General features: G+C 36.9%; 1 protein-coding gene across 1 annotated transcript in view; it reads right to left on the bottom strand.

Moving 5' to 3' along the window:
* Positions 1–17,682, bottom strand: part of LOC136875911 (uncharacterized) — a 469,584-nt gene that overhangs the window by 43,278 nt on the left and 408,624 nt on the right. The window contains exons 21-22 of the mRNA XM_068228250.1: positions 9,265–9,437; positions 418–571 (exon numbers count right to left, since the gene is read on the bottom strand). Coding sequence (XP_068084351.1) covers positions 418–571; positions 9,265–9,437 — 327 coding nt within the window. The remainder of the gene's footprint in view (positions 1–417; positions 572–9,264; positions 9,438–17,682) is intronic.

Here is a 17,682-nt window from a genome sequence, read left to right as displayed (position 1 = left end):
CAGAAACATTATTTCACAGGCAGATATAAGGATACACAGTAGTAGGGCACAGGTAAAAGTATACTCATATTAGTCTGTAAAATCCATAATCTAACATCAGATATTCAAACAATCCAGCTTCCAAGTGCTATTGTCAAGCAAGATTTAGCATTCTCAACTACCAAAAGAGGTAATACACACACAGCTAACCTTCTTTCAGTCGAAGGTCTGGAGCAGGGTTGTTCCAGCCAAGAGGATAATCAGTGGAATACAAAAAGAAGGAAAAACATTTGGTGATTGTATCCCAAGTAGAAGGAGAACCCACTTATAGAGGTTCATAAAACTCAGTAATGAGCATGGGTCTGTTGGATGGAGATATTTGAGAAGTTTTTGTTTTCACATTGATAAAATTATTCAATATGTGAAGTGATTATTTACCTCGCTGGATATTTAATGCAATAAGATCCACACCAGAATGAGGGATACGACGATCTTCAAACAAATGGTTCGTTATTTCACCTGTGACAAACTGATCCATATTCTCCATAGGTGTGGACACCAATCCTCGCGTTATTTCATCAATCATATTTACCTGCAAGCACACACAAGTTTGTTGTTTTATTTACTGACACTAATTAAAATATAGCCTTACAGTTCATAATCAAGAAAAACAGTATTTGCACACATAAGAAATTATAATTCTATTTTTTTTTTAAATTGTCTACTTTGCAGATATCCTGTAATTTCTTTAATCAGAGACTGACAGCAAGAATGGACAGTAGGTCAGCTTTGATAGCACATAGATAGTGGATCAGTATTAGAGAAGAAAATATATATAAATCATAGGTCTCATTTTAAGAGATGAAGTTCTTGATTAAAACAATTGCAATTATAAAAATATTAGCCTAACAAGCAGAGGTCCACCATACGTGAGCACGACTATTAAACAGTTTACTGTACAAGACTTCAGAAGAGCAAGTCTCTCACTCATAAATAATACAGTCCACTATCTGATCTGCAAAATGAAGGAATGTACAGAGTGGAATAAATTTTTATAACATGTTTGTTCAGTTTGTATATGATGATGTTTCAAATTTGCAGTTAGTGTTTATGCCAAACATTCTTGATTCTTAATTGACAAGAATATATATATTCTGATTTGTTTATTATGTAGGGACTGCTGTGCTGTGTATAACATCCACAACTCTTTAGCTAGGAGTGCTCTGAAACACAGGGATACATTGGTATCTGTATATCAAGCAGTCTTTTTTTTTTAATACAGTACTTACAAATATACACATTGTACTTGGCAGTGAAATTACACTGAAAGAAGTGGAAAAGATGGTAAATAAATTACATTGTCACAAAGCAGCAGCAATAAATGAAATCACATGGTGAAGTGTAGTGAGAAGACAGAGATGAAATGGCTTCATAGAGTAATAACATTAGTATGAAACTTTAGTAAGGTACCTTCTGACTTGATGAATACAGTAATTGCACGTATCTATAAGTAAGGGAACAGGAAGAATTGTAACAGCTATGGAGGTATATCAGCCAAGGCGTTCACTGGCATGATTGATTGAGAGTAAGTTGATGAAAACCAGTATGATTTCAGATCACAGAGGGGCTGTTAAGACCAGATTTTCAGTATGCACCAAGTAATCCTATGAGTGGAATACACAGTTATGTTTATGTTTTGTAAATCTAGAGAAGGCATACAACAGAGTATCAAGATAAAAGATGTTAGCCATTCCGAGGTATTATAGGAATAAGGGTAAACTATTACAAACAATCAAAGACATTTATGTTGACAATTGGATAGGAGTGAGAATTGATGAGTTCTAGGTTCAAGTTACTTACAAGGGTTGTTGTTCATGGTTTACATGGAACATCTACAGAGAGGTATATAGTGAGAGGGAGGGATTCAGTTATGTGGAAATGTAGTAAGCAGTTTGGCTAATTATGATGACTTGGTCTTAATGGCAGACCATGCTGAAAGCCTGCTATCTAATATCTTGGAACTTGAAAATAGCACTTTTTTTTTTTACGACTGATTTTACGTTGCACCGACACAGATAAGTCTTATGGCAACAATGGTACAGGAAAGGGCTAGGAGTGGAAAGGAAGCAGCCGTGAGCTTAATTAAGGTAAAGCCCCAACATTTGCCTTGTGTAAAAATGGAAAACCATGGAAAAACCATCTTCAGGACTACCGACAGTGGGGTTCGAACCCACTATCTCCTGAGTGAAAGCTCACAGCTGCATGACCCTAAATGCACGGCCAACTCTCTCGGTAAAGACTGAAGTGATGTCTGTAGGGAAGAAACCTAACTGGAACAGGTAGATCACTTCTGGTATTTAGGATGTGCATTCTCCCAAAAAAAAAAATTTTTTTCAATTGGCTTTACGTTGCACTGACACAGATAGGTCTTATGTCGACGATAGGATAGGAAAGGCCGACAATGGGGCTCGAACCCACTATTTCCCGGATGTAAGCTCACAGTCACATGCACCCAACAGCATGACCAACTCACCCAGTAAATGGTATTATAGTAAGTAAGAATGAATCAAGGTGCAGTAAAGCTAATGCAGTGAGTTTACAGTTGAGATCGACAGTATTCTGTAAGAAAGAAGTAAATTCTCGGATGAAACATTTTTTATACTGGTCTATTTCTAGACGGTCTTTCCTGGATGATAATAAATGCTAGTACAAACAGGTGGGAATAATGTCAGGAGGGTACTTGGAATGAGAAGATAAAGGTTAAGTTAGGAATGAATGTGATGGATGAAGCTGTACAGACAAACTGGATTTGGTGGTGGGGACACATCAGGTGAATGGAGGAGGATAGGTCGCTTAGGAAAATAATGGACTCTGTCATGGAGGGTAAGAGAAGTAGAGGGAGACCAAGGCGACAATGGTTAGACTCAGTTTCTAAGGATTTAAATATAAGAGGTATTCAACTAGATGTTGACTGGAATGCAGTGGTAGGTAAAGGAAGACAAGGTAATGCCGTAGGAGAATTCGGACTGGGACAAATAAATGCAAGAGGAAGTCGGCTGGTTGAATTCTGCACCAATCATAATTTAGTCCTTGCTAATACTTGGTTCAAACTCCACAAATGAGGGCTGTACACATGGATGAGACCTGTACACAATGGAAGGAATAAAATACACTTCATTATGATTAGGCGGAGATTCAGAAAGCAGGTGTTGGATTGCAAGACTTTCCCAGGAGCAGAAGTGGACTGTGACCACAACTTGGTTGTCATGGAATGCTATCTGAAGTTAAAGAAATTGAGAAAAGGAAGGAATGCAAGAAGATGGGATCTAAATAAGTTGAAAGAAAAGGGTGTAAGGGATTATTTCAAGGAACATGTTGCACAAGGACTAAGTGAAAAGGCTAAAGGTAACACAATAGATGAAGAGTAGACAGTCGTGAAGAATGAGATCAGTAGGGCTGCTGAGGACAAGTAAGGAAGATAGATAAGACCAAGTAACAATTAGTGGATAACTCAGGAGATATTAGACCTTATTGATAAATAGCAAAAATACAAGAATGCAAAAAATGAGGGGGGCAGAAAAGAATACAGGTGATTAAAGAATTAAGTAGGAAAACTAAAATTAAACATTACAACACAGTAATCAAACAAGAAAGTCTGTATGCCACAGAGTGCATGTTCTCTATGAAAACCAGTGAAATAGAAGAGAGAGAGAGAGAGAGAAAAAGGAAAGGAAAACATTGAGGAAAATCTAGAGACCACTGAAAATGAAGGAAAGATAGTTTAGACATAGGAGGAATAAAGGTCTATACAAGGACGAATAAAATGAAAGGATGTCAGACATGATCATAAAGAGTAGAATTACATATTTTGGGTTACATATTGAGGATGGATAACAGTAGATTGACAAAACGAGTGTTTAACCACGTTTACAAGAACAAGAATGGCAACCAGTGGATCCAAGGAGTAAAAAAAGATATGACAGAGATTGGAATAACAGATGATATAATACAAGAGAGAACAACTTCCAGAAGGTTGATACAAAGTTTCAAGGATTTCAAGGAGAATGAGAAGAGGAAAAGTAAAAATAACATCTGGACATAAGAGAGGAGGAAACAGCAAAGTGACAGGATGAAGAACTATTGGAAGTCAAGAAAACAAGGGTCAAGATGAATGTGCAAGGTTACTTTTCTTTGTCCCTAGATAGCCAAAATTGAAAAAAATGAGAAGAAGTAGGTAGGAAGTGCATGATAGCTAAGGAAGAATGACTGAAAGAGAAGTGTAAGAACGCTGAAGGTTGTATAGTCCTAGGAAAGGTAGATGCTGCATACAGGAAAATCAAGGAAATCTTTGAAAAAAGAAAAACTGAATATTAAGGTCTCAGACGGAAGACCACTTCTAGGGAAGTAAGACAAGGCAGAAAGATGAGAGGAACATTTTACACAATTGTATCAAGGGAAAGAAGTAGATGATATGGTTCTGGAAAAAATGCTGATGAAATGAGAGAACCAATTTTGAAGTCAGAATTTGATAGAGCTTTGGGAGACCTAAATAGGAACAAGGCGCCTGGAATTGATGGCACACCTTCAGAATTACCGACTGCCTTAGGAGAAACCAACATGGCGAGGTTATTCCCGTCTAAGATGTATGATACAGGAGAAGTACCATCTGATTTTATACGGAATATTGTTATACCTATTTCCAAGAAAGGAGGTGCTGACAAGTGTGAAAACTACTGCACCATTAGTTTTGTATCTCATGCTTTCAAAATTTCAACTTGTATTCTTTACAGAAGAATGGAAAGACAAGTTGAAGCTGAGTTGGGAAAAGATCAGTTTAGCTTCAGAAGAAATGTAGGAACACGTGAAGCAATCCTGACTTTATCTCTGATCTTAGAGGATCAAATTAAGAAAACAAGTTCACATACATGGCATTCATAGATCTAGAAAAGGCATTCGATAATGTTGATTGGACCAAGCTATTTGAGATTCTGAAGGTGATCGGGATCAGATACCGAGAAAGAAGAATTATCCACAATCTGTACAAAGATCAGTTTGCAATGATCATAAAAGAAGGCTATGAAAAACAAGTAGCAGACCAGAAAGGAGTGAGGCAAGGCTACAGTTTGTCCCCACTCCTTTTGAATGTTTATATAGAAGAGGGGTAAAACAAATCAAAGAATAATTTGGAAAAGGAATCACAATCCAAGGAGAAGAAATAATAACTCTGAGATTTGCCAATGATATTGTTATTTTATCTGAGTCTGCAGGTGCTGTGGAGAAATTGCTGAATGATGTGGGTGCAGTCATAGAATGCAGTTGAACAAAATGAGGTGATGCAGGAAATATTAGAATAGGAAATGAAGTCTTGAATATTGTTACTTGGGTAACAGAATAACTAATGATGGCAGAAGTAAGGAGGACATAAAATACAGACTAGCACAAGCAAGGAAGTGCTTTCGTAAGGAAAGAAATTTGCTCACTTTGAACATTGATATAAGAATTAGACAGATGTTTTTGAAGACTTTCTTCTAGAGTGTGGCATTGTATGGAAGTGAAACATGAACAATAACTAGCTCAGAAAGAAAGAGAATAGAGCTTTTGAAATGTGGTGTTACAGAAGAATGCTTAATATGAGATGGATAGATCGAATTATGAATGAGGAAGTATTAATTCAAATTGGTGAGAGAAGAACAATGATGAAATTTGACCAGAAGAAGAGATAGAATGTTAGAACACATTTCAAGACATCCTGGACTTGTTCAATTGGTTTCCTAGGGAAGTATTTGTGGTAGAAATGGTAAGGTTAGACCAAGGTATGAATATGACAAACAGATTAAAGTAGATGTAAGACGTAGTAATTACGTAGAAATTAAAAGGCTAGCAAAGGATAGGGTGAAATGGAGAGCTACATCAAACCAGTCTATGAACTGATGAACCAAACAATAACAACAACAACAACAACAACAGAGATGATAATATGAAGGGCCTGAAAAGTATAAGTTGTTAAGAAGATAAAAAGTAATAAACACTAAAGCACGTGGCAACCAATACATATCATAGAAATCACTCTTAAAACAACATGTGTATCAGAATAAACAGCAAAATAGCACATTATGCATTGTAAAAATTTATAAAGATACTATTACCAAGGCAATATTATTTGTTTCTCGTAGAAGAACTGTACAAATTAAATTTACATACAGACTTTAGACAGTCTTCTTGATCAAGTTCTATCACCAGCTGAGTATACTCATCAGTAAAGTATCATCTAAGTACAAATCATTATTGCTTGGTGATTTCAATGCCAGAATTGGAAGTGATAATCAGCGATGGGAATATGTGATGGGCAAACATGGTTTTGGAAAATGCAACACCAATCGGTTATTGCTTCTCAGGCTATGTACTAAGCATCATCAATACTCAGTTCTGGCTACCTAACCATTTTAAGATCACATGGATGCATCCACACTTTAAGCACTAGCATATTCTTGACTTCATCACCTGGCAAAGTGATAAGAAAGATGTTCTGATCATCAAGATCATAAGAAATATTGATGAGTGCTGGACAAATCACAAACTTCTGATCTGCTGACTCAAATCTCTTTCCACTGTAAATTACCTCTGCATAAATCACGTGTGTCCAGAAGGAAGTTTGACATCCATAAATTTTTCAGATCGATCCATTGCTACACAATTCCAAAATACAATCTCCGAGTGGCTGGCATTGAATCCACAGTTTGAAGAATGACTCGGGGCAAGAATGGTCATCAATTCAAACTGTTCTCCTAGAGCCATCCAAGGAATTTATTTGTATCAAAGAAAAGAAATGAGACTGGTTTGAGGACATCAGTGTAGAAATTATGAGCCTCACCCATGCCAAACGGTAATCTCTTATATCCTGTCAGCAGGATGAATCCACAGTTTGAAGAAAGCCCATTTCCAAGATCTTCAACAGAAATGCCAGATTCAAATCAGGGAAATGAAGGACAAATGGTGGCTATAGAAAGATCAAGAACTTCAAAAGTTATCCAGTGTCAAAGACCAACAAAACTTATATGCAGGGATTAAAGAGCTATATGGACCAATTTGTTCTTCAATAGGAACTCTGAAATTAGCTGAATATGCCCACCTTTACTGATAGTAAGGACATCTTGGAGTGCTGGAGAAAACACTTCTCCACCCTTTTAAATCACAACTCTACCACTGTGATGTGCCACACAGACTTCTCAGCCAAGGATGGTAATGCCACGATCATACCAGGAATTCTGTGAGGCTCTTAACCAACTGAAACCCAGAGAGGCACCTGAACCGCACAACATTACAATGGAGTTGATTGGATGTAGAGGCTTATCCTTAAAGACAAGGATGTTCACACTAATCCTTTCAATCTGGGAAATTCAGCCAGTACCTGGTGACCTTAAGAATACTCCAGATATGTGGTTGCAATGTATGTGGTAACTATTGAAGAATATACCTGCTGTCCATAGCTTCTTGCTAGGATTCTACTTAGCCATTTCCAGGTTGTCTCTAAGAAGATTCATTCCAATTTTCAATGTGGGGCACAATTGATATGTTATTCTGTGCACGGCAACTCCATGAAAACTGCAGAGAAAACAGTAACTTCTCTACTTAGTGTCTTATGATTTGGAATGGCCTTTGATTCTGACCATAGACCTGCTACGTGTGCAATTTTGACACACTTTGGTTGCCCTGAATTCTTTGTTGGAATGATTTGAGCACTCCGTGATGATATGTCTGGTCAGATTCTCCATCAAAAAACATCTCTGATGCCTTTCCTATCACACATGGTTTGAGAAAAGGGTGTTTACTTGCCCCAACACTCTTTGCTCTGTACGTGGCTGTTATGCTTTGTGATACATCATTTATCAACACCTCTGGTACCGATTTAAGGTATCACTTTGATGGAAGTCTCTTCAACTTGACGAGACTAGATTCACATTGCTGAACTAATGTAACAAAGATAACTGAATTGCAGTATGCTGATGGCACTGCATCACCTGTTCTTATGTCTGAGGAGCTGCAGCAATCAACTAAAAAGACAAAACAAGATTCTTGCCCAACCTACCCCAGGGACTAGCCTTGCAGAGTTACACTTCTCTTTCTAAGACATGACTCTGGAACTTTTCATAACTTGGGAGCATTTTATCTAAATGATTCATCTCAGAAGAGGAGGGAACACAGACTCTGTGCTGCTCATTAGGCATTTGGTCAGCTATTAAACCGGGTCTTTTGGAATAAAGATTTAACAGGTCAAGGCGTATAAAGTAGTCATCCCTGTGAAGTTACTCTGTGACATCAAGAAACTTGAGCATTTTTATTAACAGAAACTTTCTTCCATCTTAAATATCAAAGAGGAGAACCATGTCTCCAGTTTTGCAGTTCTTTTTAAAGCATGCATGAACAGTGTAGAAGCTTCTATCAATGGCTATAGGCTTTGGTGGACTGGGCATGTCTGCTGTATGAGCAACACCAGACTTCCTCGCCCAATTTCTATACAGTGAACTTTCCTCAGGCACTAGACCCCATGGTGCCCCTTTGAAATGTTATGAAGACCAGCTTAAACAAACCATGAAGGTCACAAACATTAACACTCAAACAGGATCGCTCGCTTTGGTACCAAACCACCTCTACTGCTGTTCAGCTGATTGAGCAAGAGCGTCGCAGACATGAAGAGGCTAAACTCCATCAATTACAGCCTCGTCCTCCACCATTCATCGAGTGTAATCTGTGTGAACTCATGATTCATGCTAGAATTGGCTTGTTTGGTCATCAGAAGTACAAATACAAAGTGCATTGAGTGCTAGTGGATTGTGTGCAGGAGAAATTGTACACACAGAAACAAGTAACTGGCAATGATGATCTGCTACTGCTTAAAATACTGATTTATTTAATGATAAAGGAGACAAGGTTAGATAGAGCAAGAAATGAAGACATACAGGAAGAAATAAAGGTAGAAAAATAACTGTGACAAAAATGGAGAAATACAGACAGATGGTTTGAATGTATTAAACTGATTAATGAAGAAAGAATGCCAAAACAAACTATAGAAATACAAATGAAAGGGGATAATAGGCCAATGGAGACCTAGAATGTGATGACTAGTTTAAGACAAGTATATAATAGAACCTATACTGGAGTACATGAATGGATGAGGAATGGTGTTACAAAGACATGAAGAGTAACCTATTTTCCACAATCTATCATCATCAGAATAAAGGAAAATTATCATGGTCATGAGTGTATGCCTTAAGGAAAGAAACTTACTTGGTAAATAATATCTGGATTGAAGAAGCCATCTCGGAGTAGAATAGGTGGGTCTAGCAGCTGATAGCTTGGACTGAGTCGTGGAATGTGTGGCCGAAGTAGACTGTGTCCAATGCGGAAGGCAGCTGCAGCAAACTCATTCACTATACTAGGATTGCAGGATGGATTATAACCTGAAATATGGAGATTTAAGTAACTTATGATGTTTCATGCTGTACTATAATGTAGAAGGCAGGAAGAATAAATCTGGTACCAATAAAATTACATAGGTTGATTTTTTAGTAGGAGAAACTATTTATTTTCTAGATACATAGCATACATGCAAGGTTCTAGGTTTTAGAAGCTTTCTATGTAGCCTCAAGCATTGCGTACGATGTGCTCCCAGTGACACCAAAGCCTTTCGATGCTGTGAGCACTGCCTAAATTCTGTATGGTGCGAAGAGAACGACTGTCTGCAGAACATCAACTGTTCGGAAGCAAATCCCATACAGTGGTTTCTTCATGTTAGGTATTAGGTCGAAGTTGCAGGAACTTATATTCAGACAGTATGGGGATAGAGCACTTCCCAGCCCCAGTAACTGAACAAATCAAAATCAGACCCTGCTCCTTCTTCATGTGCCGTTGCATTGTTGTGAAGAATGATTGCTGGGTTATGCACAAAGTATCATTGTTTATTTCTCAATGATGCTCACAGATTGCTTTGCAGAAATGAACAGTAGTACTCTGTATTAACTGTCTGCTTTGGGAGAATGGTATGCTTTACAGTAACACCATCCCAATCATAGGCAAGAACCACCATAACTTTCACATTTGTGAGGATCTGCCAAACTGTTGTTCTTTGCGGTTACCCATAATGGTGCCACTTGGTCAATTGGTGTATCTGTTTTGGTTTGTAAGATCTGGCCCATGTCTCATCAATGGCAACGATCTGCCATAAGAAGGGTCCTCCTTCACTCTTATAGCGCTGCAAGTGAGTACGAGTAGCATCATATCATAGCCATTTCTGCATTTCTGTTAAACCATGTGGAACCCACTTTGAGGCAATATTTTGCTTTACCAGGCAGTCCTTCAGGAAATGAGCTACAATCAAAACTGGTAGTCTGGAATCTTGGGCTATCACTTTTCTGTTTAGTGTTTACATTTTCATATCACTGTTAAGTACTTTAAAGAGAAACACAACTTTGGAAGCTTTCTCTGTGACTAAATTGATTACATACTTTTGAATACATCAGCCCAAATAATGAAAATATTCTTTCAACACTTGCTGAAAAAGCTTGTGCTGTAAGTAACTGTTCAATAATGGGGAAAACTTTATCATTAAATTCATCAGTGTCATTGTTTTGACTTTTCCATCACATGTAGGTTTGTAACCTGCAATGTGATTTCTTTCTCAAAAATCAACCCTTGAAATGGCAAGGTTTTTGACTGAAACTTGATAATTAATGGAAGAAGTGAACTTGACAAATACATTTAATTTTCAAATCCAAATGCTGCTTTCTTCTTCAGTTAAATTCATTGTCAATTTCTTTTCTTTTAGATCCAGCACATCAGCTAAGAAATGAGGTGGTGTTAGAGCCATAATAATTTAATGTTTCTGTTTGAATTTTTGTGTGACATATTTGTTCTTTGTAGCTTCTAATTCAGTTTGATGATTCTTCCACACATATACTGACTTGGAAATAGTGCAGTTGATTTTCCTGAATGGTATCAAGGGCAATGTCAATAGGCTTCCATTTTAATACAAAATTGTTTTATCCATTGCTTTATCTATAGTTTCACAATTTCCTTCACAAATTTGCAACAAAATTGGCCAACTTTTGAGATATGTCTCCGGGCAATCTACATGGTATTCCAATGCACTTCACTTGGGAGAATGAGTTTTGGGGCATTAGATTTTCTGAAAAGTGTATTAGCAATGTGACTGTTTCTTAAGTACTTTATTACATTTATCAAATGTTCTCTCACATTTGGGAACTGAACGTTATTTGCCAGCAGATTTGGGTACTACGTGGGCCGAAACAGTGGCATAAATAAAGAAAAGTACTTTCTTGGGCTCCCTTACTCAAATCCTGACATTAGTGGGAGAATAACATTTCCTCCTTTAATCATACATACTAGAAATATATCATAATTAACTGAAATGCACCAGAAGTGGCATCCATCATAATTTTCCGAAGCGTTGTTATTTAGTTGACAGAAACTCGTTAACCACATTTTCTACGTTAATACTGCTGGTTCCATTACCTTCAGTGGAGAGTAAAGCCAATGAACTTAACCCCCTCTGTGATATGGTACTGCAGATGTATGCTTTTGCACATTTTAGTTTGCTCAACGATCTCTCGGCAGATGCTGTTGTCCAATTTAAGATATTACCAAAATTTATTAGGATCAACCTATTCAATACAATAGAATTTACAAAGTTAGGACTTACATCCTATTAAACTAAAATTTGAAGGGACATGTTTCGCCCTTTAAAAGGGCATCATCAGCCTTTTTACACTCATACTCAAAGATAAAAATCAGGATCCTGATTGTCATGGTAAAAAATATAAAATGTGAATATAAGATTAGAGTGAAATTATACAATGTGAGAAATTGTTATGAGTTCTTAAATAATAATTTACAATTAAAACTTCATTTAAAATGTTTGCGAAAATCAAGTTGCTTCCAGCCGAATTTCACTCGAACTTTGATATGGCAACTTTAGCCATAGACCTTTTTGTTATTATGTGGTTAAGGCCTAGTTTGTCTAATTTATAAAATCATTTTAAAATTACTAGTGTAATATCATACCAATTTCAACTTTTTCTTCGCAAGCATTTAAAATGAAGTTTTAATTGTAAATTATTATTTAAGAACTCATAACAATTTCTCACATTGTATAATTTCACTCTAATCTTATATTCTCATTTTATAATTTTTACCATGACAATCAGGATCCTGATTTTTATCTTTGAGTATGAGTGTAAAAAGGCTGATGATGCCCTTTTAAAGGGCGAAACATGTCCCTTCAAGTCCTAACTTTGTAAATTCTATTGTATTGAATAGGTTGATCCTAATAAATTTTGGTAATATCTTAAATTGATGTACATTTCAATACGGACCAAATATGAAATTTGTAACATGTAGATGCTGTTGTCTCCGGTAAATGAGATAAAGTTGCAACATTATACACAAATCAGGGACACTACTAGCAATGGCCAAATTTTCTACTATAAGAAGTTCGGCCAGTTCTTTTACAGTTGACAGCTCCAAACTTTTATTTCAAAATATCTAACTCACCACTGTACCGGCCACGATCAGTTTCAATTATATTTTCCACACTATCAGGTTCAAAATCACTCTGTTGTGCTGAAATGTCACTAATATAAATTTCAGAATCACTCTATGGTAAAATGTCACTAATGTGAGCATTGTATTCCTCTGACTTTTGTGCTGCATTCTCACTTAAATTTACAGATTTGCATTTATCAGAACATGTAACACTATAGGTATGGGAACCTGTTGAAAGAATCTTCACCTACACTCTTAAGGAAACAATAACTTTTTGCAACTTTTTAACAGATTCTTCCCTTTTATGTTCTCTCTTACAGTTTTGGAAACCACTTAACTACTTAGATTTACTGGTACTTGAACTGATAATATTAATTTATGCACATGTCACCAAATCACAAACTGAATTGACCACAACTGACTCTGAATTACCATCCTGATTGGATTCTAACTGTGGATCGGGGGTTTCCCTTTGAATGATGCAATGCCAATCAAGTGTGAATTTTGAGTTCAACAGGAGGGGAAAAAAGACCTAATCCAAGTCTAGAACCTACACTGATTGAGGGGAAGTACCTCGGGAGACCTACCAACACTAACATTCAGGTTCATTGCGCTGATATTTTTGCTTTTTGCTTTGCTTTGCATGCATGTCCCACCCCAGCTTGCCCAGCTGCCAGTTAATACAAAGATCGGGGATTCACCAAATTGAATCAATGCTGTGTTGCATTAGCATATGCTACGTTCTAACAGAAAGTTGCATTATCATGCGTCACTGGGCAAGTTGGTCGTGTGGTTAGGGGCGCACAGCAGCATCCGGGAGATAGTGGGTTCGAATCCCACTGTCGGTAGCTCTGAAGATAGTTTTCTGTGGTTACCCATTTTCATACCAGGCAAATGCTGTACCTTAATTAAGGCCACGGCCGCTTCCTTCCAGCTCCTAGGCCTTTCCTCTCCCATCGTCGCCATAAGACCTATCTGTGTCGGTGCGACGTAAAGCCACTAGCCATTATCATGTGCAACTTGAATCATATCTGTAAGTAGGTGATGTTTAGATGTTACATCAGTACTGTGACCGTACACAGGTCTCGGCTGACTGAATATGGGTCAGTGTGCTACTGGGGTTCGCTTTGTCGGTGAGGCGCGTGTGGCCTTGGCCAGGTGATAGAGAACCAGTTTCTGACTTGAAGGGGGTAGCTGGCTGACTGACAAAAAAATAATAAAAATAAAAGCGAATGAGAGATAAAAATAACCAGAGTGTATTCATCTGCAATTACATCGATTTGTAATAAATGAAATATTTATAAATTCTTTGGTGGTATGATACACATAATTATGAAGGTACACATGAATCATATTTGACTGAACTGTGTTAATAATATCATGTGTGAACTATAAAAATTAAAAACTGAATTTTTACTTGATTTCAACGGTATTTCGGCTAGAAATGATGGTGAAATTATGTAATCAAACCCAGAAGAATTCAGTACTTGAGTTAACTTCACTTCCGACCACGAGTGCCACGCACGATATTTAAGGCAAGTCATAAGAGTGCAAGCTCTCACATGCTGACATGTTCCTGGTCTACTATCTACAGTCACTCCGTATAATTCGCTAGCGGATTTCAACGCAGAACTTGAGTGGAATACTATCATCACGGATAGTGGACTCATTCCTGTGTTCAACGCTTTCTACAATTATGCAAATCCACGACTTGAGTTATTGCAGTAAACAGACGTTGAAATAGCAGATAAAATTTTTAAAGTACGTGTTCTTTTCATCCTAAATTACATGTGTGCTCAGGATTTCTTTTAACACATTTGGTGCAAGTTTCAGCAACCTCACGAGTGTAAACAAGGAAGAGGACCTCTACGGTATCATCGCCAGAAGACTCCACGTATTTCATCATAAAGCTCTAAGCCCATGACCAGCGTCGGCAGCGGTGAAATGCAGGGACTTTCGCCTTAGAATGGGTGATTGAGGACCCGGACTTCGAGATATGAAGACAACTAAATAAGTTAAGTTGACTACGTCTTATTTATATCTGTTCTATGTAGCTCTTTATTTCAACTCTTCATCTTTCCTTAGATTTGTTCTATAATATCTAGTTGATTTATTTTTACGACATTTCACTGGTTATTTCTAGAGGTGCGATAGGACTTGTAGCTTAATTAGCATACTTGCTTGATTCATGACCACGTGTTGACGAGTTTGATGATGATGGATCAGTTGAAGTTATCCATGTGTTATCGGAACCACCCTATCTTATTGTACGAATTTCATTATGATAGTGAGTTAATCTGTGTCCGATGAATTTATCGAGGTGATATTTTTCCAATATTTTTAACGTTTTCTTGGAAATTGGACTTTTACTCGTACCTTATATTTACGACAGCAGGTCATCAGGATATTAATTCTGAATCGAGTACATGCAATATGGTATGTGATAACTAATGGATTAGTTAATCATCGAGACAAATTTAACACGTTCAGTACCTGCTTCTGAGCGGGACACTTGAATGCCTGGACCAGTCATTTTCATGCCCAGCCCTCTTGACGTGCATCACTTAATACAATTTACAATTACTCCTAAACGATAAATGTTAGAAAAATCATACTTTGTGCTTACCTCTAGTAAATATTTAGGGTGTGATATCTGGTGTCACAGATTTCAAAATATGTCTAATTTTATACAGCCTATCTGTATTTTTGGCACAATGATTACTGTCACCGAAGTGAAGAAATGAAAGAATATGAAGGAAGCAAATTCGGAACATTGTATTAGAAAATATAGGAGTATGAAAAACAGGGTCTTTGGTCCATTACATTTTTATATCAGAATTTTGGACTAATCGGTTTCCACGATTGCATGATCGAATTCTTTGTGAAAAGCCGGGGCAACGCACTGAACACTTGACTCGTGTATAGATTGGTCTGCTCACACACATACTGATAAAATTTGTCATTCATGAAAATACTTACGTAACTCAAAATTTCCTGCTTATTTTCTATTTGAACGTTTATAGCTGAATTCTCTGTAAATGGTGGAATGGGTGGACAATAACTAGGATGATATGTATCAGGCACTTTCCTCTATAGGCCTATCGGATTCGGGAATCGGAATTTCCTCGTCACTTTCACTATCTGAGTCTATTTCAGGAATAAGTTCATCACCAGAATAATCACTGTGAACAATATCTAATAATTAATCTTCCGTAAGAAACTTTGTTTTATAAGCCATTATATTCCACTCGGTAAGAATGACACGCACTGCATTGGAATCTCAAGTACTGTTTTGGCGCGCGAGGAAGTGCTGAGATATTCCCGCTAAACAGTTAAGATAAACATGAGCCCACTCAACGCGAGGGTTATCTCAAAAAGGTCAACCAACTTCCTGCTACAACCAGTAACGCTGACTAAGGTGTAAGAATGCATAGATGATGAATATAAACAGCATTGCTTTGCGTGGAACATTAAACGTCTTACACCGTCCACGGCCCGCAGCATAGGAGCAAGCTTAAACGTCTTATGCCGTCCATGGTCCGCAATGAGTTAATGAGGATATGACTTGGTTTGGGACGATGATAGGTCCTTATAATTTTCATGACTACACATGCTTGATAATGGGTTACAATGAGTTAGGGTCGTCGTTATGATGTTGTACTGTATGTGTGATTTATGAGGAATTTGTACGTACAATATGAGTCTTTGTGAAATTGGAATTTTCACATGTTAATATAGTGGTATTTTTATACATGACGTTGATCATGATATAATGGAAATATGGAATCTTCGAGATTTTACGAGGTGTAGTTAACATAATAATGTCTTCTGATGATAAGGACAAGTCCATGTTGATCAATGTACTCCATAATTCAAGATAATATCCTAATAGTGTTCATGAAAGTCAGTAATTCTAAGTTTAAGGTACGTGTAAATTTACTGGAAGACCTCAGGTCTGGAGAATAGATCCTCAATTGAATATTCTAATAATGTTACATTTCGGAACCAGGCATGCTCACTTTTCTATGTCTTATTTCGTACTTACGTGGAGGCTTTATCCTTTAACATGTTGGAACGAGTTAATGGAAGAGTGGCGAGATTGATTAACACCCGATGATGATGTGTAAATATTGTAGATATTTCTTTCTTTGATATTTTTCAGTAACTAGTAGTAGATTTAGAGATTTCCTAGTGTTATTTTCTATGTATTTTGTGTTGTGGTGATGTGTGACACTTTGATGATGTTAATTCGTAATGTGGACAGGATTTCCACATTGAGGATCTATTTTTCCCTATTTATTGATTTTTCCGAAGGGTCATAATGCTAAATTTTTGTTCATTTAATGACCAAGCGATAATAAGTTTTGTTATTGGTTCTCACGAGGAGATAAGTGGGAAGACGTGAACAGATATACTTGACGTCTCCAATTAACTTGTAGAAAACAAAGGCAAATTCAAATTTTCATTTCAATGTTAACAAAATTTTTGATGAACAGAATTTCACTCTTATTGTGTCAAGCTAGTAAAATTAATTAATTAATCTCAGATATTTTTATTATACACTTTATTAAAATTAATGCATTTTTCCAGATTGCTCGGGGAATACTACGCAAGACCTCATTTTTTTAAATTACTAAATTAATGTTTTAAAACGAAGAAAAACAATGTTATGTTCAAACATTCTGTTAGAATGGTAGGGAATTTAAGTTACGTGTACCATCCCATATGTTTGTATTTTTTTGTCACATCAAGAGCAATAGTAATTAACTTAAAGTAGCGATCATTTTCGTTATCATAGATGTCAGGATGGCTAATATTTTATTTTCATTGAATAAAAGTGTGATATGTTCTCTCTTTCTTTAAAACATTCTTATTTTCCGAACCTTATGTCAATCCTGCCACTTTCATATTTTTTTAAAGTCAGCGGTCCTGTGAACTGAGCAGGGTGTCTCTTGTTCACCGGCAGACCTAGTCGGGGACAGTACAAAAACAAGAATATTATTTTACATTGCATAATTTAATTTAACACAGGATATGCTCACTAGTTTCATTTAAAATATAAATTAATTTTTGTATTCAGGTATACTATACTATAGAATGGCTTTGTGGGCCGAGCATCAATATGTGATGGAACCTCAATCTTCA

Source organism: Anabrus simplex, chromosome 6 (genome assembly GCF_040414725.1).
Source record: "Anabrus simplex isolate iqAnaSimp1 chromosome 6, ASM4041472v1, whole genome shotgun sequence".
NCBI lineage: Eukaryota > Metazoa > Arthropoda > Insecta > Orthoptera > Tettigoniidae > Anabrus > Anabrus simplex.
Note: the sequence above shows the minus strand (reverse complement) of the source record. Positions and strands in the feature narration are given on the sequence as shown.